The following is a 27,649-nucleotide window of genomic DNA, read 5'->3' as shown; positions in this document are numbered from 1 at the left end:
AAAAAACCACTTTTTAGTGCTCTTTTAGTGCAAAATCCATTTGAGACCATTTTACAATTTCAAAACATTTCCAAGTTTTCTTTGGAAAATCAATTTCACTGTTTCGACCCCTATGCTGCAAAGGTGAGAAATGTGAAGTCAGAGAAAAATCATTTTTTAGTGCTCTTTTATAGTGCAAAATCCAATTGACACCATTTTTTTGATTTCAAATTTTTCAAGTTTTTTTTCAAATCTAATTTTTCAAATCTAATTTAACTGTTTCAACCCTATACTGCACAGGTGAGAAAAATCATTTTTTAGTGCACTTTTATAGTGCAAAATCCGTTTCAGACCAGTTTACGATTTCAAAACTTTTTCAAGTTTTTTTTCGAAAATTTAATTTTTTCACTATTTCGAACCCTATACTCCAAAGATGAGTAACAAGAAGTCAGAAAAAATCCTTTTTTTATGCTCTTTTATAGTGCAAAATCCATTTCAGACCATTTGAAGATTTCAAACGTTTCAAGTTTTTTTCGAAAAATTAGTTTTTTTTTACTGTTTCGAACCCTATACTGCACAATTGAGAAAAACGAAGTCAGCAAAAATAACCGTTTGCTCTCTTACGGAGCAAAAACCATTTCAGACCATTTTAGGAATTCAAATTTTTTTCAAAACTTAAAAAAAATTAATTTTTTCCCAGTACTTCTCACATGATAAATGCGTTGAATACGTTGAAATTATGTAAGATCTCGGCTAAATTCAACGAAAAATATGTAAAATCTAGGCTAACTTCAACGAAATATATGCAAGTTCTACGCCAAATTCAATGCAAAATATGTAAGGTCTACGCTAAAGTCAACGTAAAATATGTAAGATCTACGCTAAATTCAACGCAAAATATGTAAGATCTACGCTTTATAAGGATTTCGGCTCTTAAGGAAACAAAGGTACGGTGGCGCAATGGTAGAAGAGGGGACAAAAAAAACAGGAGGTCAGTGGTTCGAGTCCCATACCCAGAGTTCTACGCGTTGATTTTTTGTAAGATCAACGCTAAATTCAACGCAAAAATATGTAAGATCTACGCTAAATTCAACGCTAAATATGTAATATCTACGCTAATTTCAACGCTAAATATGTAAGATCAGCGGCAACTAGCGTTGACAAGTTGGAAAATTCACCGCCATTTCTTACATAATTTTGCGCTGAATGCGTTGATTTTTTGTCTTTAAATTCAACGCATTCAACGCAAAATTATGTAAGAAAATTGCGGTGAATTTTCCGACTTGTCAACGCTAGTTGCCGCTGATCTTAGATAATTTTGGCCAAATTCCTAGGCCCGGGTAAGATTTCCTCAATTATAGAAATAACTTTGAGATTGTAAACCCAGTGAAATGAAACTTGAAACATCTTGATAATAAGCATGGTAAAACTTGAAAATCTAGGAACAATCTTGGTAAAATTCTTTGCAAGAAAAGTCAAGATATGCAAGGACTTGTAAGTTCTTTGAAGAAATTCAAGAAACAAGATCCTGTTAAGATGAACAAGACAGAATTACCCTGATCATAACAAGATTTTACAATTAAAACTAAGATTACACAAGAAACTACAAGAATAGGCAAGGAGTGTCGGAAAATTTTTCTCCAGTCAGATTAACGATTTACTTAGCAGGTTACTCCGGTATAATTTTTGCGGTTTTTCCCTCATCCTTTTTTATTCCGCGTTGAGGATCGGCAGTGGTGCAGTTAGGAATATGACTTGTAGGATTGATGATAGTCACTCCTCATTTTATGTGCAAAGAAAAAAGAAGTTGAGTCTGAGTTGGAACAAAATTATATGAAGGTGAAGCAAGAAAACAAATGAGAGTTTTTGGAACACTATAAAATCCCCTTTTATTAGTTTTTGATTGAATTTTTAATTATAAACAAATGAATTGTTTTAAGGCTGAAAATTGCCAGCCGATCCTCTTTACCTTCGTTTTTACTTTCAGCTCACAGGTGAATTCTGTTTTCATTTCTTCAAACAGCGATCAAAATTGATCGCTGTTCGAACAAATGAGCTGTCACGACTTTTTCGTCACAACTTTTTCGTGGTTTATCTTGTTAAAATCATACCAAGATCCTATCGAAATCTACCATGAAATGTTTTTCATTCAAGATCTTGGCCAGACTTTTCAAGTTTTGCAAGAGATTTCAAGAACATGCATTTCCTGTCAAAGTGTATCAATTTTCGTTTCTCTGGGAATTCAAGCCCCGAGTAAATTTGCTTGCTTGTTAATAGCATACCAATTGAGAGCAGCAGGTGCATTGTAATGTAAATTAAGTTAATACTATCATTTCAAATACTAAAATAATTTCTGCGACCATGTTTTTAATTTAAATTCGGACTTCAGAGTTTATCGTACTTCAGAGCTGATTTTGTCCTCGCGGAATTCGATTTCGCAGAATTGTGGAAACTAAAAGTAGATCACTTCTAGTATAACTTAGTCTCCAAAAAATTTTCAGTTTTTATATATATTAATTACACTGTAGTTCTGTTGCTAAAATCCATGATATAAAAATTCACTAAAATGATTGACAAGTTTCCACAAAAAGTGAAAGTAAGTTCGGCAAAGTTTGAAACTGAATTCCAAAATTTAAACAGCTAATAGTGCCTAATTGCAATAGGATTATAGTAAAAGTGAACATATTGAATTAAAACAAAGAATTTAGTTACACATTAAAAAATGAATTTAAATTCTGAGAAGTTTACAATGATAGAATTGACTTCGAGAGAAAATTACAATACCAAACAACGCTTTGCATAATGTTCTCTACTCAATGCCCTTTTTATTGAGCAGTCCTTTGAAAATTCCAAGAAATTTGACAACTACAGATATAAGTGAAACTGGAAAAAAATTTCAAAAGAAGCGCTCACTTTTCGTTCTATGATAAAAATTTAATAAGTAATTTCTCAAATAGTTTCACAAATTATAGTTTCGAAGAAATTCAAATCTATATTTGTCCAAGAAATCTTTTCAAAAACAATTTGCCGACTTTTTCCGCTTTTTAAGATTTAGCCGGCAGAAAACCAATTTCCTCAAAGCCTTCAGTCTGGTCGTAACCTTATTTAGATTTTCGATTTTCTGTCAATCAATAGTGAAACAAATTGTCTAGTCAAAAGCTTCAAAAATTTGTTGAAATGCAAATTTTGTAATAAATCTATTTCAGTATGAAAAATTGTTGACATTCTGGTGATAACCTCAACAATTTCCTACAGTCTAAAATCATTTTTAAAAAGTGGGTTATCGTTTTTTTTGCATGTGTCCCAAATAAAGTAGTGCTCCAGTCATTTTATTTTAATTTTCCATGTAATGTTTCAATGCAATTTTCCCCATCTTAGTAACTTTCAGAGTTTTGATGACTCGTTTCTCAGCCAAAAAGTGGCATGCTATAAAATTTGCTTATAAGGTTTCACCAGGATATCTTAATGTGTATACAACTCAATTAAATACTATTTTCTTCCAGTTCTGCATTTGCTTCCACTTAAACATCTTCAGCGGATGCAAAGCGCGAGCTTTGGCAGTCGAGTTTATTGATGAAGCATACTGAGCAAAACACAATTAGCCAAATTGTCAAGTTAAAATTATCTCATCAGCAGAACTGTTGTGTAGATTTTACCGAGACAAAACAACGGTTGAACTCCACAAAGTTTCTTTGTCTGGTTAGCTATTTTCTTAATAAATGACAGTCTCAACTCTTAACTAATAAATCAATTTTAAATTTTCCTGACTTCTCTGCCTGTCAATAATTAGGTTAAAGTATACAATCAACTGGCTCCAGTGCAGAGCCCCAAAAAAAGTCATTTCAACAAAGCTAAACTTTCTAGAAATTTGAAGCATGGAAGTAAATGGCATATACAATCGTCAGCAGCAACAAGTAGTCAAATACCAAATTTTGACCATATAAGCTAATAAGCTGGAAGCCAATAACAAAAGCATACATAGAATCATTAAAATATGGCTTCAAGTGAGCAGTGAGCTTAAAACGTTTAAGATTGAAAGCCCACAAGATTTTTTTGCTAAATTTCCTGAAAACTTATTTTAACGAGGTGATGACTCGAAAATCAGAAGAGTAGTAGTCTTAACTTTTTTCTCAAAAGTTGGAAAATTACCGTCAATTAAAAGCAACACATTAATTGCACAAATTTTGTAAATTTTTTGAGAAATTTAGTACATTCTGAGCCAGATTGTGTTTACTAAACGTCGCGAACACTGCGCCGATTTCAAGAGCAGAAAGCTATCTGGTGACATCTTCCAAGATTCTTGCACAAATAGTTTATCTGGTAGATCTTGAAAGAACACAAAATCTGGTCATTTGATTTCTTGTCCTACCATTTACTAATCCTTTTTTCTAGAAACCGAGCAACCAAGCGAATTTAGATTGCGCAATTTTATAGCTTATATTGAGACAAACGTTGTACAGTGTGTTTATTAAATGCTTTCAGTTTTTGCTCCGTTCTTTATAATACCTGGCAAAACTCAATTCCCTGGCAATCTGGAGCCCAATTCCTGTTATAATTTTCTGTCAATTTCATTCTCAATTTTATATTGTTATTACTTTGATTCAGTTATTGCTACTTTCGGTCTATGTTAAGCTTAATAATACTAAATCAGACTTTCAAATTTTATATCTCAATTTTTTCTATTCTCTTGATTCTTCATTACAAGTCGTTTGAACCTAAGCGAATTCAATTCTGATCGGTGTGAACTCTGTTTACGTTTTCTCGCTCATGTTTTATCGTGTCTCACGAGCGTTGTTCACATGGGTTTATAAAGATTACATGCATTAAGATTGGTTGTGAGATTCACTTACGAAAGAACTACTTTTGCACATTTGCGCCATAAATTTAGTATGAAACTACACCTAGTGTTCACTAATATGAGCTTTCAAATACCACCCTTTTTTCAAATTGTGTCTTATTTCATCCAAAAAGTCATTGGAACAAAATATGGACATCGTGGGGGTGATAATTAAGTTTGCTCAATTTTGTAACAAGACTCGCATATTTCAAAGTTGAATAAATGATGCCTGTAGTAAATCTTGGGAATGCTGTACAAAAATTTTTTCACTCCAAGGTTTCCTCTGGTTATAACTGTTAATCACTCGAGAAGTCTTCGAGGGTTCGTTGATGAAGAGACTGTGATCAACTAAAATCAGGCATTAAAAGAACGTGCTCAAACACAGTTGAGCATAAAAATTAGTTCAACCCAAACGCACGTGATTAAATTTAGGTTGACTAAAAATATATGTGATAACTTTTAATCAAGCGAAATTTTATGCACGCAATCTGAGGTCATGCGACAAACTTTTTCCTCGAAACCAAGGAGATGGCCATTCAGCAAAAAAAATTACGCACAGATACAATTCTGAGCAAATAACGTCAATTTTCCGTTTAACAATGTCTGCTGAATTACCTGTATACAAAATCTCTTCTCGGCAAAACGGAAAAGCTGGTCAAAAAATATCATAACACCAGTTGGGTAATGAAAATTAATGGGTTAAACTTAAGATAAGACTAGACTTGAACCAATTGAAGGGTGACTTTTCATTTGATTACTTCTACTGATTACAGGCGGCAACATACAGGTAAAGCAGACATTATAATTATAAACATACTTCTTAACCCTGCCCGTCGTTGCATCAAACACTCGGAATGAGTTGTCGTCTGGGTTCCGTGTGACTACCCGAATTCCGTCTCCAGGAAGACATTTGGATATAACAGCTTCCTGCCCATCCTCATCTCCGTCCGAGTCCGAATCCAAAAAAGATTTACCTAGAACAATTGAAATAATTTTTGCCCGACAGCCCACAGGGGTCGTTTAGGGCCACCATTTGTATGTCATGCTCAAGTTGCCACGAGCAAAAGCTTATATAAAGTAAAATTTATTTTACTTTTGTGTATTTTATGTCAGTTAGTTGAGCTTTGTTATGATATGACGAACCTTCAGTTTTAAAGATATACACAATAAACATTTAAACTATTATTAAAAATTTACTCAATTTTTGCTGAAATTTTGAGAAGTTTTGAAAAATTTTTGTTAGTAATCAACATTTAAGGATTGAACATTATTTTTGCTCTGAAATTACGTTCAAATATAACAAAATGAGCTATCATACTCACCTGAACCTGTTTCAATTTTAAAAGTAGTTTATTTTTTTACCCTTATATATCAAAATTGTTGGATTCTAACAACGCTCCATTTGAATTCTGCTTTGAACCAATTGACACCACTATTTTTGAACAAAAAAAAATTGTTAATTTTAAGGCAAAAAAATCAAAACTAGAAAAACGCTGTCAAAAATTCTGACTGTTTCACTTTTGCCGAGTTTGTAGAGACCACTGTTGTATGCCAAAAAATTTCTTCTGCGGTGTAGCAAAAACAAAAATCAACAAATTAATTGAATTACCATCTCATTTGACGCAGAAGCTGTTGGGAAATACTTTTTTTGTGAACTATATCTTTTCTTTTAACAAATTTTATAAAAAGTTAAAAGTGTTCTATCTGTTTACTGGTTGCAAGTTAAGAAATTCAACGCCATGACCTCAATTCTTGCATAGTCTCCTCAAGTCTTATAAATCAACATGAAGATTGTTCGTAATTTTAGCAGAGATGTTTTGTCAGATTTGTGATTCTTAGCAAGGTAAAGATATTTGGTATTTTTAGCGGCACATTTTTGTAAAATTTGCGTTTTGTAGTTGTGAAGTTCTTTTTTCACCGCATCCAACGCATTCAACATTAAAAATTGCATTTCTTACATATTTGCACCGCATTTACCGCATTTCTTACAGTTTTACCGTTCCTACCTCAACCCGGGAACTTATACAACCACAAAATCCAAAATGTATAAAAAATGGTTACGAAAAGGTTGAGTCAATCATATAACCATCCTAATATCAATGATATTAGGGGCAAGGGATATAATTTGTCACATAGTGGGGGGAGTGGTGAGTGTAATGGAAAGAAATTGCTCTTTATTTTGAATTTTTTGATAATCATCCTAATGCTCAACAATAACACGTTACTCTAAAATAATTTTTGATAGCATCATGAGTCAACCCTAGGACAAGAGCGAAATCGCTTATCAGCACGTGAAATAAATAATCTCGGAATTATTTTTTTTCTCATTTGATCAAAAGCTTCGTGTTTCTGAGCATTATTTTTCGAAAGTTATTTAAAAAAACTACCAATTAAAATTCAGAATTAACAATCTAAGAGATTTTAAATCATCAACTGAAGACCTTCATTTTTTCTGCTGGGAGGCACGCGAAATCTATCTCATCGTCTCTCATTATTTCTTATTAAAAAATATACAGTTTTGTACTAAGGTATTTATGATTATTGCCTAAAAATGGCACTTATCTTACCGGTTATTTATTGAGTAACGAAACACTTCTCTGTGCGGATGATTAAATATGTAAAGCTATGAAGCAACTTTAGTTGCAAAAAATTTGACAAACATGTGAGTGTGATCAAATTTTTGTTTGTGAAATCTACTGCACGGCGAAAGTAATTTGGCACCCCTAGTTTTACTAAATAAAAATCCATTATTTGAGGAAAAATTACTCAAACTTGAAATCAATTTTCGTAAACAATTTTTACACCATTGATCCCCTACATTAATCATTTCGTCTACCTATGAAATTCAGATAAATGGCAGCGTTCCCTTAGCAGAAATGCAATTTAAGGAAAGGAGGTGTCGGCGATAGGTACACGAAAGGATTAGTGTAGGGGATTAATTAGTAAAAATTGTTTTTTTTTTAAATTGATTTTAAATTAAAGTAATATTGCCTGAAAAATCGAGATTTGACTTCGTGAAAATAGGGGGTGCTAACTTATTTTTGCCGTTCAGTTTGTGCACTTTTTGTCTCAATTCATTTGAAGTTTTATGCTTTAAATTTGTCAGTTGTTCAGTTGGCCTTAGTGCCTTAAACCGAAGTCAATTGATCTAATTGAAGCAAAAAGTGTAGTTTCTGAACGTGCTGTCTTTTAAAGGTATATTAAAACCAAAATCAGTCAATGAAATAGTTATTAACTAGGACCAAGCATCAAACAAAATTGGCATAGAAAAAAAATATCAAAATTAAAAATTGTAACTATATTCTGTAATCGATTTTTGCGAACTGAAAGCTGATTAGTTTAAATAAACAATCTAAGAAAAGTTGCATGATAAAGAGAGTAATTTTGGCAAATTATAGGAGTTTGTTAATATGGCACTTTCCGTTATTTGGGTTTCAAAGATTTAAAGCTTTGGTTACTTAAAATCTTGAATTTGAATTAAGCCATTGCTAACACTCTTAAGACACCTTCTATCCTGATTACGATAGAAAAACAATGAAAAACAATTTTTACTTGGAGTCAACTAGTTTTATTTTAACCTCCTGCCTTTGTTTCGGCATTCTTTTGTGGAAAACATAGACGGCCTAAGCAAAGGGAAGAAAATTGGACAGACACTACATTGCGCTCTTAAAATTTTGCTTCGTCAACTCATAAAAATTTAACTGATACTTAAAAGCGCCTATTTTCTACTCTCTCCTCGTAAGTAATCTCAGACTTGTTTCAAGGTAAAATACGTGTCAGCATCCGTTTGTCTGTTTCCACAGTTTTTGTCATTGTTGTTGACATGTATACCAAGACGCCTTAATGAACGATTGGCCGTATGTGGGTTTTCAAATTTTTGGTTGCTCATTTATCTCTTCAAATGGTTCTTAATCTGTAAAAGAAGAGAGTAGTTTGGTCACAAATTGCCTTGAGTGTTTGAAATTTAGTCGTCCAGGTAATTGAAACTTTGTTTTCTCCCAAATTTTCTCTTTTACTTAAGTTCTCCGCAACATAATTTTACTTTTCTTCACAAAAAACCGATTTTCGTTTTTTTTCTACTTTGCGTCAACTGATGTATCAAATTCAGTTCTTTATAATATCTAATGCTTTGCCAAGCTCTTCTTCAAAATGGCTCATGTTTTGGCACGTGTTTTGCCTATGCAACGGTATCAATGCCATAAAATGTTAGAAATAATTTTTTTTTTTCATTCTCAAGAGTCTTTCCTGTTTATGCAAAACAACAGTGGTTCAGAATATAAAACCTATTCCAAACTTAACGCTCTATACTTCAGCTTGGATTTTTTTATCGTGAATGATTACAGCTTTTTGTTGTACCCATACGATACAAAAAATGTGAAGTATATGAGTATAAAATGTTTACTATGAGACTGTGATTTGCGATATGAAACGTTTTCATTAGTTTTCGAGAGGTGCATTCTGTTTTCTTAGCGCTGTTTTGGAGATTTCATATTATTTGATCTACCAGGGTTGCTAGAGTAAAAACAAAATTGTCCACACCTAAATCCAAATTGCGAGTGTGATTGGGTGCCAGCAAAGGTTCGCTAGTTTTGAATTTGTTCCGAATTAGTCTATCAATCAGTTTGTCTAATTTTCGGTGCAAATAAATTGAGCTGAAATTCATTGGCTAATACTAGCAGGCGTACTCAAAGAAAAATATATTTTCTTAACTTTCCGACACTCTGCGAACCATCCGGTTTCTTTAATTGCTTTTAAACAAACTCAAACGGACTTGTTCTACAATAAGACTCATATCTTCAGCAAAAGTAACTCAAGTAATAACAATTCAGTCCAAACTTGTTTTTTTCATTTTTGTTGAGGAAATTTACTTCATTCGCCGATTTTGGTCTCAAAACCGTTTTTTGACTTTGATTCTCTCTTTTGACAACAATTTTTGTCCTGAATGGTGAATTGTAATCTTTCAGCAAAAAAATTACGATGAATTTCTTTGCTGCGTAAACACTTTTACACCTGGTAAAAAACTTTATATTTTATTCCGATTCGGTATTGAGAAAAGTCTAGAAAAAATGTTTGTTTTGAGCGATTCAAAAATTTGCATGTTTTTGGATAGAAAACTTTGAGCTCTAGCTAGACATTCAATAGCTTATGCCAGTTTCTCCAAACGAAGTTCTTTGTTGCTACTATTAGAACCACTTTGTCAATCCTACTTTTTTTGGACATGCAATGTTATTCAGAGAGGTAATTGTACTATGCCTCAGTAAATTGCATTTGTTTTGTTAGGGCATTTTCAATTGTTGAGAATTCTGAGCTTCTTCGGTTCACATCTTATTTATATTGGAGACCAATTTTGAGTTTCTTTTAAAATAATATCTTTACTTTTGCCATTTCGGCATTGCAAAGTAATTGAAATGTTTACTGGACTAACTTTACTGTCAAAAAAACCCTCTGTTTTTAAAAGATTTGTTGCAGAAATTGTTTTATTTTTATTGTTTCAGCAGAAAAAATTTAGCAAAATGGCATTAATATCCGTACTTTTACTGGTCCATAACCTCGACCACTCGTTTTTGCTTGATATACTGAGGCCATTTCCATCTATTTGATTTCTATATCTTGAGACTATCTGCTATTTATTTTAATTTAAAATCCAAACAATGTAGCTGTTGAGTTTCTGGGTCAGGAAGCTGTTGAGATATTTCTTGAACACAAAAAAAATGGCCTCATTAATGCAATTTGGTGGCAACTGAATAACAAAAACCATATGGGTTGAATTTATTTCTCAATGGAAACTGTTTTTGTCTTAACCATCCGAACATATATGTAGTTATCACCCCTGTTTGATAATATTGCTAGAAATTATTTTTTGATAACCAGTTTGAAAAAAAACTATGGTTGTAGTGAGGCATTCCGCTAATGTAAATCTCATATTTTTCTAAACTTTAAGAGATTGATCGAATGTTTTCAAAAACAGCATAGATTTTGTGTTCGAAGATTTTTTAGTTTTTCAGTGTTGACGTAGAGAAAGAGCTTATCTTTTTTTTGTAATAAGCTTTTTTTCCTTTTGGTTAACACATTCATTACAGTAAAATTAGAAAATTGATATTTTATTCAATAATTGCGGAGAACACCAAACAATAAATCAAAAACAATTGCTTCATCATTCACGCCACCAGTTGTTTTGATTGCGGAGCCCGCAAGCAAAATTTAGAAACACTTTTGAAGTAAAAAGAAAAACTAAAAATTAAGGTCAAACTAGTACGCATAGACGGTTTAGCTTAAAGTTCCTTCACCAAATCCTAAGTTGGGCTCATGTTTTAAACATCAAAAGCTTCAATAACAAAATCAATTATGTTACTTTCAGTAGCTTGTCAATATAAGTGATGGAATAGGTGAGAAATAAGAGTTTTGTGAAACGTGTTTTATATGCTGTGTAATTATTGACCGAATTTCTTGATCTCCTTCAATTTAACAAATTTTGCCTTTTCTCTGACATTTCGAGCCGAAACTGAAACTGCACAGCTGAGTGTTTAAATTACAATATCTTGATTGTTTGCTCAAATTTTGGTCTCAGATTTACAATCTAGAAGACTGTCGTTAGGATAATTGAATTTGTGGTTTTTTCACAATTTTTGTTCTTCTAAGTCTCTTTTTTTGAAAAAAAAAACATTTTGTTTGTCTGAGATGTAAAAAAAGTCTGCGTATTATTATCAGTGGTTGGTAATTGTTTTCAGAATTGGAATAATGTGGCGTTGAGAATACTTATGAATAGGGAACATTTAAGTAAGGTTAAAAGATCGATTTCAGTCGTAGCTTGTATCAAATTTGTGTCTTTTCGAAGTTTTTCAGAGTTTTGTTATGCATGACAAAGAAAAAAATACTGAAGTCTTTTTCTGCATTTTGACTCAAATACTTGTAACAATGCACAACATATGAGCAGCAAAATTTGCTACGTTACGGCTCCGTCTATCTCGGAGGTACTTCAAAGACCTATTATTCCCGTATTGAATCAGCTGGCATGTATTTGAATTCCAATTCGGATAATTAACATAGCATGGCTTGTTTTATTCGATTCAGTTTGACATAGTATGCGCATACTTGGAAAGTTATTAGTCGTCTCTGCCCGCTTAGATTCTATTCACGCAATTGTTGAAAAGATTCCTTAGTTCTAAATCAATACTGATAATGCATTTTCAGTTTGAGGTGCCCATTACTCGAATCAAATTGCTGTTGGGTCCAAAAATTTTTCCAATTTATTTGCATCAAAGTCATTGATTTGAAGCATTTTTTTCTTTATCACCTTCTTTGGCATTTTCAATAGGAGACGTTGTCAGTGAAAAGAATAAAAATGGAAGTGAACCTGGTCCTCTTCAGACCCATATGAAATGATTTTTAGAAATTCTGACACACTGGATCTGCTTTGGTTAATTTATTTTATCGCCCGGAGAAACCCGGGTCGAGATGTCAGCGCCGTTTCAGCGCATTATTTTGTAAGAATTGCGTTGAATGCTGTAAAATTACGCCAGAAATGAGTTGAATTCGCTGAAATGCGCTGAAATGAGCTGAAATGCGCTGATTTTTTACATTTTCCGCGCTAAAATCTTACATAATTTTGCGCTGAAGTGCGCTGAAACTTTGTAAGAAATGCATTAGTACTACAGATTAGAACTAACCGACTGGCAAGAGTGAAACGTGGTCTCCTAGTCCAACAATTCTGGTTGATCCTTCTATCTTGGTCAGAGCACCTCCATACATGTGCCACTCGTCAGAACTGTGTCCAGTGTCACACCTGGTCGATATGACCACCCCTCCGTTTCCATTGAAGCCTGATCGAACACATTTTTATACAAAAATTCTGGTACAGTTTGCTAACATGTCCGGTAACACGCATCAAGTTTCGGAGGGTAGCAAATTGCAACCGACGATTAAGTCCTCGAACCAAGACAGGTATGGATCAGACGGACCTGGGACGTGGACAGGGGGTCCGGTGCGACCGAGTTCAAAGTCTGGACAAATTTTCGGCCGAGCTGCTCCGTCTGGCCCATACATGAATTGGGTCTTCGGACTATGTACTGCTCATCTCAGACTTAGATCCGAGGCCGTTTTGAGTTTTTATTTAATCTTGTTTTATGTTGCAACTACATTACCTGGACATGAGTTATATTAATGGACGCACTACATTATAGCAGTTCGTTACGGTACTACAAAGCTGTACTACAATACACATTACTTCGCTGGGCATTATCTAAGCCTTTCTATCATGTATAAACAATTTTTAATTACGACATAAAATTGCGCGCAATGAGGAAAGCAAAAGCAATATCGGTAAGAGCCTTCTTCATTCTCGTGAACGACAAAGACTTTAGTCTCATAGTATTGTTTGTATCACTAAAAATAGGTCTGTAAATTGTTGTCTTTTTAACTCCTAATATTTTTGTGTTCGTGTTTTTTAGGTGAGAGCAGAAAACATTTCAATTAGCACACTAAAAGTCAAAAATGTAAATCATAAAACTCTCTGATAATTCAATTGAGTCATTTATTACTGAACTTCGAAAAAAAAATTGTAAATTTTTCATTCAAATTCTACATTTTCAAATTCTACATTGGCGACCGCAGAGGGATAATAATGACCTAAATGGTAATAATCTTTAAAAACAAAGTTAAAATAGGACAACAAAAAAATAATTAAAAAAGTAACTCCGCGGTTAACGCGAGCGCCGCGAGATGAACCCAAACGCTAACAATGCAAACGCCAACAATGCCAACGCGAATAACGGTGGACAGCGAATTGTAGTTGCGCCTCCACCACTGACCCCCTTACGATACCCGAGTAAAGACTATGGTTTTTTCGAACCATGGATCAGACATTTTGAGGCAATGTCATTGGCCCACAACTGGAATGACGAGCGGCAAAGACAAGTTCTCCCTACATGTCTAAACAACTACGCTTTAGACGAGTACTACAACTTACCAAATTACTTCTTTCAGCAAGTGCAAGGGCACCCCGCCCAACAATTGAGCGTGTCTTAAACGCCCTCAATAATAGGATTGACGACTTTCCGAGCGCCAGAAGTGCACGAACGGAGTTCAAAAACCTACAGCAGAACGAAGGTGAAAGCATTCAGGAGTTCTCTAGACGAGTAAGGAAGTTGGGCGAGGCGGCAAATGCACACCTGAATTCCTCTGGGGGACAGGAGGCCAATGAAGATGCTTTCATCGACGGATTAATTGATAGTGAAATCAGGTAACTCTCCTAAAAGAAGATCCTGACACCTTCAACGCTTCAACTCAAATGGCCATAGCCTTAGAGGCTATCTCCAAAGTCGAAAACGCTCAATACCGACCTAGGAGAACAGGACATGTACGATGGACTCAAGGAGAAGACGACGACTGTGAGAGAAAAGCCGACATACGAGATCTTTCAACTAACTTGGGTATTAGCATGAGCGAAATCATGGACAACCAGACAAGATATTTTGGCAAACTTTTAGAACAACAAGTACGCCATACTCAGATCATGGAGCGGCTTCAGGACACCCAAAATCGATTTCTCACGGAGGCTCTACCATCTGGACGGATTTCGAGGAGCCCTGCAACTGTGGATTGGAACACCAACGTTCAGTGCTATCAATGTCAAGACTGGGGGCACTTCGCGAATAAATGCCCGAGGAAGAATGGATCAAGCAAAAAGTCAAACAATGCTCCCACAGACAACCAGCCTGTAGTCAAAATGACTCTCCAACGAGCCCAAAAACAAACAAGTTTCAACAGTGCGAGCATAGAGGCATCCAAAGGAATTTTTGGCCCTACAGTTTATGTTGATGCCAAACTAAGTGGAAAAGTTCACCGTGCCTTGTTGGACACAGGAAGCAACGTCAATATAATGTCAGAACGAGCATATAAACCCTACTCACCTCAAATGCTTCTAAATGACTTTAACGATACTGTACTTTCGGCAACAAACGACCCATTTCAAATCTTGGGGAAATTCTCAGAAATCTTGGCGTTTGGGCCTGGGATGGTCATTCATTTAATTTATTGTGACTCCTGACACCGATGTACCACTAATTCTTGGGACACCGATACCTCAAGAAAACCAAATGTCAATTGATTTCCACGCACGACAACTCATGATGGGAACAGAGAGCAGCTCTTTTAAATTAACTTTTTATGGAAGTCTGACCAGTCGGGGCAGGTAAAATTTTGTGGAGCTGAAAACGAACTACAAGACGAGGATTGAACAAGAGACAACTCTATTGGAGACACCCGAAGAGCGAAAGAACAGTATTCTCCCGACATAATGGAAAACTGCCAGCTGGTAAAAACGGAAGCCAACTCAAAGAACGGACTTCGGATTCTGGCCACTGTTACTGCTTTCCGGGATGTTTTTGCTCTACATGACTCTGAGCTGGGCCAAACTCACCTTGTTGAACACGACATAGATACGGGAGAATCGGGACCCATAAAGCTTGCACCCTACCGTTTAGCTTCTGGAAAAATGTCAGTAGTGAAAAGTGAGATCGAAGACATGCTTACTCGGGCCATAATACGACCATCAAATAGCCCCTACAGTGCGCCTATTGTTCTGGTGACGAAGAAAGATGGAAGCAACCGCATGTGCGTGGACTTCAAAAGTCAACGATGTCACAAGAAAAGATGCATTCCCACTTCCTCAGATAGATCAAATCCTCGATCATCTTCATGGTGCAAAGGTGTTCTCTTTGAAATTCTGAGATTGCCATTTGGACTATGTAATGCCCCAGGAACGTTTCAACGATTGATGAATGCCATCTTCAGAGAGTACCTCTACAACTTCGTCCTTATCATTTTGGATGACGTTCTGGTTTTCAGCAATTCAAGGCACGAACATGAGAAACACTTGCGATTGGTATTTGAAGCGTTGAGAGCAGCAAACTTAAAACTGAAACTAAAGAAATGTGAGCTGTACCAGGAATCGGTTACAGATCTTGGATACAAACTCGGCGCAGATGGAATTTCCCCCGATGAAGGAAAAATAAGAGCACTCAGAGAGTGGACGCGACAGGAGAACATAACCGAATCTCGCTCCTTTGTTGGTTTCTGCAGCTACTACAGGCGGTTCGTCAAAAACTTCGAAGGAATTGCCAGACCTCTACACGAGTTAACAAAGAAAACAGACGTTTTAGGTGGCCACCCGATTGCCAGAAGGCGTTTGAAAAATTGAAGGCAGCAATGATTGAGTCTACGATACTCGCTCACCCTGATTATCCATCTCCCTTCGTTTTGGACACAGATGCAAGTGATAACAGCTTGGTTGCAGTACTTTCCAATGTAATCAACGGCGTTGAGCACCCTGTTGCATTGTGAGCCGAGTTTTGACGTCAGCAGAAAATAAATACTCTACAACAAAACGTGAAGCGCTTGCTGTAATCCAAGCTATGAAATGGTTCATGCCGTACTTGTGGGGTACAAAGTTTGTATTGCGAACAGATCATGCTTCTCTGCAATGGATCTTCAGACAAAATAATGACGGAATGATTTTTCGAATGCACCAAAAGCTTCAAGAATTTGATTTTCAAGTGGTTCATCGGCCAGGAGAAAACAATGGAAACGCAGATGGCCTATCTCGACAAAGTAGCAAGACGCCAGAACTCTCCGTAGAGGAACAAAAACAACTCTTTGGCGACTGCCCGGCCGCAGAAACCTTGGACGATGCATTAGGACACATTCAATTGGTATCTTCTTCAGAATGTGAAAATCAACAAAACGACGAAAAGTTAAAACAATTTCAAAATGGAGCGGCAATGATGTTAACGTTTGTCAGGCACGAACTTGACGATGGAATAATGGAATGGGAAGGGTCGGAAAACGATTCAACAACTCAAGGAGAAATTTTGAGTGAACCAGACGAATCACTATTATATGAGATGAGTTACCGCAAACTTATAGATACGTTATCGAACCACAGTGACTTTATCGAAACATCCTCATCAGAATGGTCGGATGATGCCGATAGCGGATCACACGAGTTTTCCTGTAAATCCACCTGGGAAAGCATTGGGAAAGTTCGACTCACGGAAGCAGCCACAACTATGAATTATGATTCAACAGACACGAACAAGATGAGCCTTATTATAGAGGAAGGAAGAGAATTTGCGAGAGAGAAACAGATGGAAGATCCCACATTGAACTTGATTTTTAGTTGGGCCGATGCACAGACGAAACCAACCCAACCGTCATTGGAAAAACTTAGAGTGAAAAGATCGAAAGCGATTGCAGCTGGCGCAGACGCAGTTGCCTTGTGGAGCTTATGGGAACAACTCGAACTGGCAGGTGGAGTGCTCCAAAGGAAGTGGCTTGTTGAGGGAAAAAACTCAACAATTCGTCAATTTATTGTGCCTACGAGCTTACGGAACCACGTTTTGGACCAACTTCATGACTCGAAGATCAGCGGCGGGCATTTTGCTTTTCAGAAGACGCTGGACAGAGCACGTCAGCGATTTTAGTGGCCCAAAACGAGAAGAGACATAGAACTGAAATGCGAAAGCTGTCTAGTTTGTCAAGCGCGATCGATCGAAGGCAAGAAAATAAAAGCCCCATTACAAACTATTTACGTAGGGATTCGATTCAACAAGATCGCAGCTGACATCTTGGGACCAGTTACAAAGACGAAACCGACCGGCTATAAGTACATTCTTGTACTCACCGACTTCTTCACAAAATATGTTGTCAGTGTACCCCTACAGTTAACCACAGCAGAAACTGTTGCCAAAGCGCTGGTTGAACATTGGATTTTGTTGTTTGGCACACCCAACTCCGTTCATACAAACCAAGGAACAAACTTTTGCAGCGAATTGATACGGGAGTTGTGCAGACTCCTGGCAATTGATAAAACAAGGACTTCAGCCTATCATCCGCAGGGAAATGGAATGGTGGAGAGGCATAACAGAGTGATACCTGACGTGATTTCTAAGTACTGCTCTGGAAATCCACACACATGGGACGAAATGTTACCATATCTCAGCTTCGTTTATAACACAACCGTACATCGGACGACAGGACACACACCCTTCAGTTTAGTGTTCGGCCAAGAGTGCAGATATCCAATAGATCTGTTTTTGCCAAAAGCACTAGGACAAGAGATAAGGAAGTATGAGTTTACTAGATGGTTGGAAGAACAATTTACAGAGGCGCACATCAACGCAAGAGAAACGCTCGGTTGCAACCAAGAGCGACAAAAAGATATCTATCAGAAAGATGTGTTCGGTGACGCTTTCAAGGCTGGTGAAAAAGTATGGCTCTTTGCTCCTCATAAAGCAAAGTCAAGGAAATTTTTTCTTCCGTGGGATGGCACATATACACTTCTCGAGAAAATTTCGGATCTTCAATACAAAATTGCGAAAAACCTCATCAAGGGGAAATGGCAGATAGTACATTATAATCAACTGATACCAGTTAAGGAGGAAGTACACCAACAACGGATGTTAACGCAGCCTACCCCAGACAGACTGCGTCAAATTAACAGGCTCATCGAAGAAGACGATGATGAGCGGCCGCACCAACAAATCATTGCTACATCAGTTGACCACAGGAGAGGTCCAAGACGACCGGAACCCTATAAATTGATGGATGAAAATGAAGACTACTTCTACGATTTGTTTGACGAGGGAAACAGAAGAACAGTACAAAGCTCAATGAACAAAGGAATGGGAGAAGCAGAAGCCCTCGAATCAAACCCGTCGGAAATCACGAATCCAAACCCAGAAGAACAGTCAAATTCACTGGTGTCAAACAGTAGCCCACCGCCAGAGCAGCAAATGGAAGCAATGACCAGCTTTGTTCCTAACACATTGACACCGGAGAAAGCGCCTATCGCAGAAATGACTGAGTCAAATTGCCCCCACAAATTGAAAGCAGTCAAACGGAATACATCTAACGTGCGTCTAGAGCCATTAAACTTTGATGCCACCAACAGCAATGGAGGACGACCCAAAAGGAACAAGAAATATCCAAAGCGATATGGAATTGACGACGAATAAACTTGAACATTTTTAAAGTCATAGAAATATTCAAGCTTCAATTAATGTAAATTCAAAACTCTTTCTCAAAAAGCACGACAGTCAGGGTTAGACATTTTTCTAAGGTGAAACACAAAGACGGAAATTTGAAATTGAATCCATATCCTAAACAACCAACACGTCATGAAATTAGATATAAGAAAAAAAAGTGGTAAAAGAAAAACATTCACGCTATACAGTACAAAAGGAAAACCTTTAACAAGCAAAAATTTTATAGTGGTCAAAAGGCTTAAGTTACCGCTTACATACCAGCAACAAAGAAATTTGGTTGATGCAAACAAATTTCCCTGAAAAAAAATACCCCCTTCAAAATAATAATAACTCTTCCCATGTGTAATTGGTGCAGGAATAGAATTAGATTACTCTATTTAGATGTCGTGGTGCCTTTTATTATCACTGCTGTCATCTTGGATGGCCATGGCAGACCACCAAATCCAATCTAGTGTAGCTTTTATCCCAAAAACTCCTATTGCAGTAGCTGATTCGATTGATTTTATCGAAATTGCCATTCCCTTTCCACAAGTGCTGGACTTGAATTGGGACGCTATAAGCAACTTTTCACAAACACTTGCCGAGGTGGAAAGACACGTTTGGGCGGAATCACCAGAGGATTTCTGTAAGAGCAAGAAACTGAATGGAAGCTTGAGCACAGTCAAGATTTGTTGATTGATAACATCAAGCGTCAGATTCTGGACCTCAAGCGATAAAGATCAACTCTCATATCTGATTTGAAAGCTCTGTGAACTCCACCCACGAAAGGAACAGACGATCGGTAACACTTTTTGCAATGGGTGCTGCAGCTGCCTTGGTGTTAGAACCGATGGTAAAGAAAACAGCCTGCAAACTGCTATCAGTCCTTCATCTTTGCCACGATTCGGAATACAAGAGGAGCGAAATCAAAACCTAGCTACATCAGAACAAGCACACTCCTCTCAAATTATCAGGTTCGACCAAAACTGCAGTGCATATCCTCGCTGATGAAAACAGTAGACGACAACGTAATATCGCAGAGGTACTGAACTATACATCTGGTAATTTTGGGAAGCTTGAGAGAGCAGTTGATCATCTGTGACGAGACATGGAGGAAGCAAAACGAGCACAAGTCTGCGATCATAAGCGAAGTGATGTCTTCATTTTTTCACAAAACTCAAAACTTGCTGAACAACGTCTCTTTCTTCCTATTGTCTATTGTCGGTTCAATCAGAAATTGAATCGTATAAAGTTGAGTTGAAGGAATACAGCAGTAAAATGAGAGAAGCCTTTCAAAAGATGGCTGGTGGGAAACTTCCCTCTCGGCTCGTTCAACCAGATACTCTTCGATGGATTTTGGCTCAACAACAACTCAATGGCAAGTTTAGATCCATCCCAAAGGAACATCTTACCCTCTACTACGAACTGGAACTACTACGCAACGTTTAATGGAATTGGAATTTTTCTTAATGGAGAACATGGAATTTTTCTTAAACTAGAGATACCGTTGTTCAACCAGAACGCAGTTTACAGAGTCTTCGAAGAAAACCATTACCCCAACCAATCGGGAACTCAAACACAGCTTCTACACTGACCCTCAAAAACAAACTAATTGCTCTTTCAGACGCCTCCGCGACGTTTTCCGAGGTTGATAAAGGATACTATTACTCCTGCCGAGGATCAAAGAGGCTTCGACTTTGCCCCACTCCTCTGGCTGTTACCCGCAATCAACAGTCCGGCTGCTTGCTCAGCCTATTCTTTGGACACGAGGCTGCAGCCCTGCAAAACTGTAATTACGATGTTATCCATCTTCCCGCCATACCAACTGCAACTTATTTGGCCGATTCCCTCTTTTTGATGACGGCTGCAAATCCTAAGTATTGGTTGCTAAACACGACACAAAATCCAATGCGAAGCAACAAAGTGCAAGGATGAAGGAGCTGCCTGGTACAACCACCTTGCGAAGGGCGGATCGAAGTTTCGCTCGGGGGTTCAATGCTTTATCCTTCAGCTAATATGTGCCCACACGAAACCGGCTTAATTATCAATGTAGAGGCACCTCCATTACTCAAAAAGGCGCTCACAATACCCCTCCCACCACAGATTGGACAGAAACCCGACGGCGATCGAGTCAATTACCTAAGGAGACTATTGAAACACGTTACATTTGGTTTTCAGCAGAAACCAACGCTGGAATTTAATGAACACTCCATCGAACAACTATTGAGAAACTTTGACATCGACAGTGCGGAATTTCCCAAGAAGAGCACTTTGTCATACTTGGCCAATATACTTGGATTAACCGCCTATTGATAATTTTAGTCGTTTTAACAATTATTTGGGCAGTCAAAGAAAACAAAATCGTGTTCATTGGGGCCAAAAAGAAGCCCAACAACCAAAGAAACCCACCAATTAGCAACGAAGAATTGAAGGACTTTTCAAACCATGAGTTGCCATTGGTCCCTCAAATTGAACTCGGACCTATTATTCTATTGTCCTGGCGCTATAAATACGATTGATTTTGCATATCAATTTCAGTACCACAGCTTTTCGAACCTAAAATATTGATTCTAATTTAACTCATTATTTTGCCAACTTGTTATTCTCCGCGGTATTAGTCTTCCTTAAACTCGGTTTTTCTAAGGTCTTAGAACTATTCGATGGAGTCGGTGTAGACTCAGAGTTCGAATAAAGAATTAGAACATGATAAGGAACTCTTTGGGGAATAATACACTTGGTAAAACGCAGTTCTGACTAGGGTTAAGATCTGTAGTAACTTCGCATCTTTAGTTATAGGTTCTATAATTTCTATAGAGTAAGATTTGGCATTGAACTCAAATTAGCATAACTAATTTAGGAAAAAAGAAGTGGCTTACAGGGATCAATGTTAAATAGGTTAAGTTAAGAGCTCCTTGGACTTGACCGAGGAAAGAGTAATTGTAGTTACCCACAAGACGAGTGTTTCTGAGAGTATTGATCGCTGTGCTCCTCTGGAGACTGAAATAGTGAAGAAGGACTAACCCATGTAGTATGGATGAGCGAACCAAGTAGACAATTAACACGGTCTGCAGTAACCCTGAAGTACCGGATGCGCAATAGATCTTACGTTCCCTTTTTCAAGTGGTTGATACTCGTCTGCTTGGGTTGTGGAGTGAACACCGATGATCGTCTCTTCATCTTCAACTTAGTACTTTCTAAGACAATAGATTGATCTCTTAATAGATCTCAATTGTATTGGGAACTTGGTATACTTCCCAATCATAGCGCCACCTATTTTGTAGTTAATTAGTTTCTCCACACAATTAGATCGTAGACGAGGAGCTCAATATTGAATTAAATCCTTGGAACCATTGCCTCTAAACACTGAACCTTAAGAGTAGTAGGAGGGCCTGGTATAACCCTCTCTTTTAATTAAGAGAATAGGTTTGTGACGTTACCACTTCTCTAATTTTTTTGTATAGTGATCGTTAAGTATTCAAAATTGTTGGGATTTGGATAGGGAACTCCCCCCAATCCCGGGTTTTCCAATTACAATAAAACTCTCTGATAATTCAATTGAGTCATTCATTACAGAACTTTGAAAAAAAAATAAATTGTTAATTTTTCATTCACATAATCTGCTAACGCCTTTTGTTGTTTAAATTTGTCGACCACATATTTTTTTCATCAACCTCATTATAATTTTTTTGGACCTCGTTATAGTTTTCTGGACTTCATTGTAATTTTTCTGGACCTCATTACAGTTTCTTCGCAATCGAGTCACATGTTACAATATTATGGTATGATCAACACAAAATTTTTAAACGAGCTACGATGTCTGCCAAGTAGATCGAGTTTTGAACGCAAATGCATTCAAAATTCTTGTTCTCAAGGTCTTCAAAACTGATACTGTTTTGATTTTCTCAATATTTTCAGAAAATACATGAAACTGTTCCAACTTAACTGCACTTAATTTTTCAGTCAGATTTAAAAAGATTTCTACACATTCTACAAAGAGAAGAGTGGTACCATAAGAAAAATTAATCAGCGTAGAATTCAAATCCGAAAAGGAAAGTAAAAGATTGCAACATTTACAAGCTCTCTAGGACACTTCGTACATCATGTATATCAAGACTACTTGTACAGTATTTTTGAATGAGCATGTATTGATTATTGGTAACTTTAACAGGAACTCTAATAATTTTGCATATTATTTCCAATTTTCTTAAACTTTCATTTTTGTGTATTTTTGGCCTATTATACTTATTCAACTTCTACACTTAGAGATGGGCCATCAGTTTGATTTTATCAACACAAAAAAGTCTAAAAAATACTTGAGGCTTTTTAAAAAAATCAAAATTTTAAACTTTAATTAAGACTTCTAAATATAGCTATCTGTTGGTCTCTTAATTGAAAGCTATTGAAAGCTACTTCAGTTTTAGCATTAGATTTTGAATTCATTTTCAGCGTTAGCCGGAATAGATTAAACTTATAAATTATATATCAAGGAAAACAAATTTTAAGTCATTGAAAATAAGTTTCTCTCTCTCTCTCTCTCTCTCTCTCTCTCTCTCTCTCTCTCTCTCTCTCTCTCTCTCTCTCTCTCTCTCTCTCTCTCTCTCTCTCTCTCTCTCTCTTCTATCTCTCTCTCTCTCTCTCTCTCTCTCTCTCTATCTCTCTATCTCTCTCTCTCTCTCTCTCTCTCTCTCTCTCTTTGCTCGAGGTTCAATATTCTCAAAAAATTTATTTTATTCTTGGTAGCGACTTTGACTGGTTTTAATGGTTTTTAAATTGTGTTAAAAATATTTTTGACTCTTGAAGATGATTGTTGATGATGTAAGATACCCAGTGAGTTTTTTGTAGTTTGTGTTTTAGTGATAAATTGTTATTATATTGCACTCAGTGACTCAACAAATTGTTTGTTTCAAATCTTGATTATTTAACAAATTGTTTATTTCAATTTTTGATTATTTAATAAATTGTTTATTTGAATATTTGATTATTATGACTGCATTTCTGTTGGGGTGCTCTACTTTGCAGTTTTTGGTTCTTTCTTTTAAGCAGTTGAATCTGTTTTTAGGAATGAAATACAGGATTTGCGGTGTTACGGATTTTCTAAATTGAGGTTTAGCTTTTTTTATACCATTATGCCTTCTTCAAAACGAGATAAAAAGTGCAATCGCGACTACTTCAGGTAGCGTCTGAGTCCCATGAATAACTTAAGTGGTCAATAAATATAAATTCTACTGAGCACGATGGCATGGCTAGATTTCTATGGTTAAGGGTCTTTTTTATGAGTTTTGAAGCCCAATTATGTGCAGTTTGGTATTAATTTCCAACAATTTTGAGGAGATTTTTCTACATTTTCTACGTGTTAAATCGTTCGCACGTATTAAAGGCCCCGTACGTTTAAAAAAGTTTATTTTACTCTTTGAGGGTTATTTATTTTAATGGCAACATGAACAAAGAAATGTACGGAAATTTTCGATTTTTTGAAATTATTTATTGCTCATATCTGTAAGTCGTGATTTTTTTGTACACAGTTTATTGAGAAAAATTAAGCTTTTTTAAGATAAAAAACTGTTTATCTTTAATGCTCTAAAATTACAAAGCAGGAATACAACGAATTAATTTTATATTATAATTGTAAAGGCTTCCGTATTTTTATTTCACTCTCTTACACTAGGTTCCGGTTAAGGAGGACTAAAAGTGGATGTGATTTCATTTTCGCATGCAACTAATTGTTAAAGTCTACACATTACCGAAGAAGCGTTTTTGCATTCAAGCGTCAGAAATTTCCAAATGCTGGAAAAAAAACACATTTCAAACAAGTTGAGTTTTTATCTCCTCACAAGCAAAACAAAGCAGAAAAAAACTTTTAAAAAAGCGATGAAAAAACAACGGCAAGCTCTAATTTTAAGAAACTAATATCAATAACATGTGACTTCGGCGGAACAAAATTACTAAACAGCCTGAGTAGATGTTCTTAAAAAAATATAAATGCAGAAAGACTGGGACAAATTGAATCAAAATGGAAAAAAAATCGGGAAAGAGTGACAAAAAAATTAGTTTGGTGCCCATTTTTTTACAGGAGCCAATAGGCAAAAAATATTGTTATGCAAATTCAGCATTTTGTCCTCAATCTGCGTTAAATTTATTTAAAGTTAATGTATGTGTCAATAAATCAAATTAAAACTCAGGGAGAATTTGAATATTGGAAGCTATTTGTGCCATTTTATAACCAAGCCTAAGTTTCACTAGCTTGCATCAAAAACTCATTTTAAAAACTAAAGCTTACCAGAACTACTAAGGTTTAAACAAAAACAATTTGGAACTCTTTACTAGGAAAAAAGAACGAAGCAGACATATATGATCATTCTAAAAGAAGTAGTGAACAAAAAAAAACTGAACGCTGATGTTTCTTAAAGAATTTGATCACATTTTGTTATTCTTAAATTGGGCGTCTGAGAAATAACCCAAAATGAACTTCAAAATTTTTTATATTTGCAACTTAGCAGCGCTTTCATCAATTCTCTTAAAACCGCATGATGAAAAAATTACTTTATTCGCTTTATAGGTATTTCCACTTTTAATGTGTCCATTTGACTCAATAATTGTTCAATTTATAGATAAATAATTTAAAAGGAGTTTTTGGCATACATAAGAATATATAATCAAGACTCGTTCGACAATTTCTGTTACTTTTGACGTCATTACTCTCCTTTTTGATGTAAATGAGAATGTTAAATGATGTTCCATTTTTTCATTGAAAAAAGTATAGATGACTGTAACTTTGTTTGAAATCCTAGATTGTTTTTGCTGTGAATTTTAACCTTGTTTGACTGAAGACTTGCAGAATATTGGCAACTCTCACTAAATTTTTCGAGGGTTGTCTTGTGCTGTTTGATTCCTAGTCATCACTTCTTTATCTTTTCACATGTTTGAAAAGTGAGAAATGCTCAACCCACCCCCTCCTGCAAATCGATATCTTGATTGCAGATCGATTTTTCATATATGCCACTATCGCAAATGCAGAAATTTACTCTGATGAGATTTTTGGCCCAAAACCAGACGCCCGCTCTCAAACCATGCCAGACTGTGGCATATATTTATATTGGTCACATCATTGTCCATTAACTAGGCGACAGTCTTTTAGTGCAAAGCATGCGCGTGGTTTTGCCTCTACCATTTCCCAGCCATCTGAGAAGACCTAGGAGCGGTTAGTGTCCAAATTTTTGATATCATGATCTATCCAGTCCATATATGATGTGGCGTTTTAAAAAAGTTGATTTAATCATTTTATGGATCGAGACGCAGCCGACTCATGGCTAAAATTGCATAACTTGTAATCGTTAAATACATTTTTTCTTATTAAAATCAAAGATATCAATGATAAAGTTTATAATACTAATCAATTATTGAATAAACTATTTTACGCGTCAGCCATTTTAACCCGTTCAATAGCAAACAGCTTGGGTTAAATGTTACCTTTAAATTATTCCAATAAATAAAACAAAATAACATAAAACAAAATAAAAGAAAAACATTAGCTGCGCACAAGGGACTCATTAGAATTTTAGTGAGCGGTTTTTTTCAGGTTTATTTTCGGATTTTCATCTTATCTTCTTGAATTGAATGCTAGTTATAACAATTTGGTCAAGCTTTACACCACTGAGGAGCTATCCAGGTGATAATTATTCTGAGAAGTAATAACTTCATAACTTTGATCTAAAACCTGAGTTTTTTAGTTGCAATTGTTGTTTACCACTGACCTTTAACAAGAGACGTAGCTCCGATGATTCCCTTCATCCGATCGTTCCACCCCCCGTATTCCTCTTGCATCAACTTAACTGTGTCCACGTCAATACAACATGTGACGTAGTCCCCCGGGGCAAGTCCATTCCTGGGTTCCATTGAACTTCCACCTCCATCAGAGATCGCGGCAGCTACCGAAGCCTAATTTCGAAACTATCAATTAAATTTGGAATTTTTGGGACTATTCAGCCTCCTACCCTATACTTATTCGGGGTAAATTTACATCCCCAATTGCATGCACGTGTTTAACTTCTGAATCAAACAAGGAGGCTCGGTAATGTGCGTTTGCACATTAAGTTCCGACCCCGCTCATCTACATTTTTTCACTTAATTGTCTACCAAATGAGGAAGAGATAAAAAAAATTAGCATATCAACATATCGTTCAACGAACTACTAAAAGAAAAAACAATCTACTCTAGAGGGTCTATGAGACCTGTGGCTACCATAATATGACTACCAGAAAAGACGGCAATAAAAATCAAATGGCTGCAAATATTAATTACGACCAAAACTCCTTGTCCATTTTTTGAAAACCGATCAAAAGGGCATCAGATAAAATTTATACTAAGAAGATTACCTGATACTTTTTGGAACCAAAATATGGGATTTTTCCTCAATGCGACTTGGCAACAAGTTGACTAGAAATGAGCAAAAGCGGCAAAAGTTTATTAAAACATTGCTTTTTTTAAAAAAAATATTAAATTCGAACTGATTAAAAACATTACGCTTCAAACGAAATCATTGAGAGAGTCTTTTATACCTTAATAGAGAGCGACTGAGGTTTTTCATTATCCAGGATATGTCATACGACTACAAAAAGAACGACAAAAACAGGCAAAATTTGCTCGAACAATTATGCACGAAAACGTTGTCCCCCCAATCAATGAGACTAAGTTTTTCACTGAAAACAATAAAAATCTTCGTTTCAATTTTTTGCAGGTGACAAATTTTGTAAGTCAAATGACGCCCATTATTGCGATACTGTGAAAAGAAATCAAAAACCTACAAAAAGGGGCA

At 36.1% G+C, this 27,649-nt stretch overlaps 1 protein-coding gene across 1 annotated transcript in view; it reads right to left on the bottom strand.

The window, feature by feature from the left end:
* The window catches only part of LOC142346130 (uncharacterized), a 105,964-nt gene that overhangs the window by 58,688 nt on the left and 19,627 nt on the right, over nucleotides 1-27,649 (bottom strand). The window contains exons 5-7 of the mRNA XM_075398636.1: nucleotides 26,589-26,772; nucleotides 12,484-12,636; nucleotides 5,634-5,790 (exon numbers count right to left, since the gene is read on the bottom strand). Coding sequence (XP_075254751.1) covers nucleotides 5,634-5,790; nucleotides 12,484-12,636; nucleotides 26,589-26,772 — 494 coding nt within the window. The remainder of the gene's footprint in view (nucleotides 1-5,633; nucleotides 5,791-12,483; nucleotides 12,637-26,588; nucleotides 26,773-27,649) is intronic.

This window comes from Convolutriloba macropyga, chromosome 9 (assembly GCF_964194025.1).
Source record: "Convolutriloba macropyga chromosome 9, txConMacr16.3, whole genome shotgun sequence".
Taxonomy (NCBI): domain Eukaryota; kingdom Metazoa; phylum Xenacoelomorpha; order Acoela; family Convolutidae; genus Convolutriloba; species Convolutriloba macropyga.
Note: the sequence above shows the minus strand (reverse complement) of the source record. Positions and strands in the feature narration are given on the sequence as shown.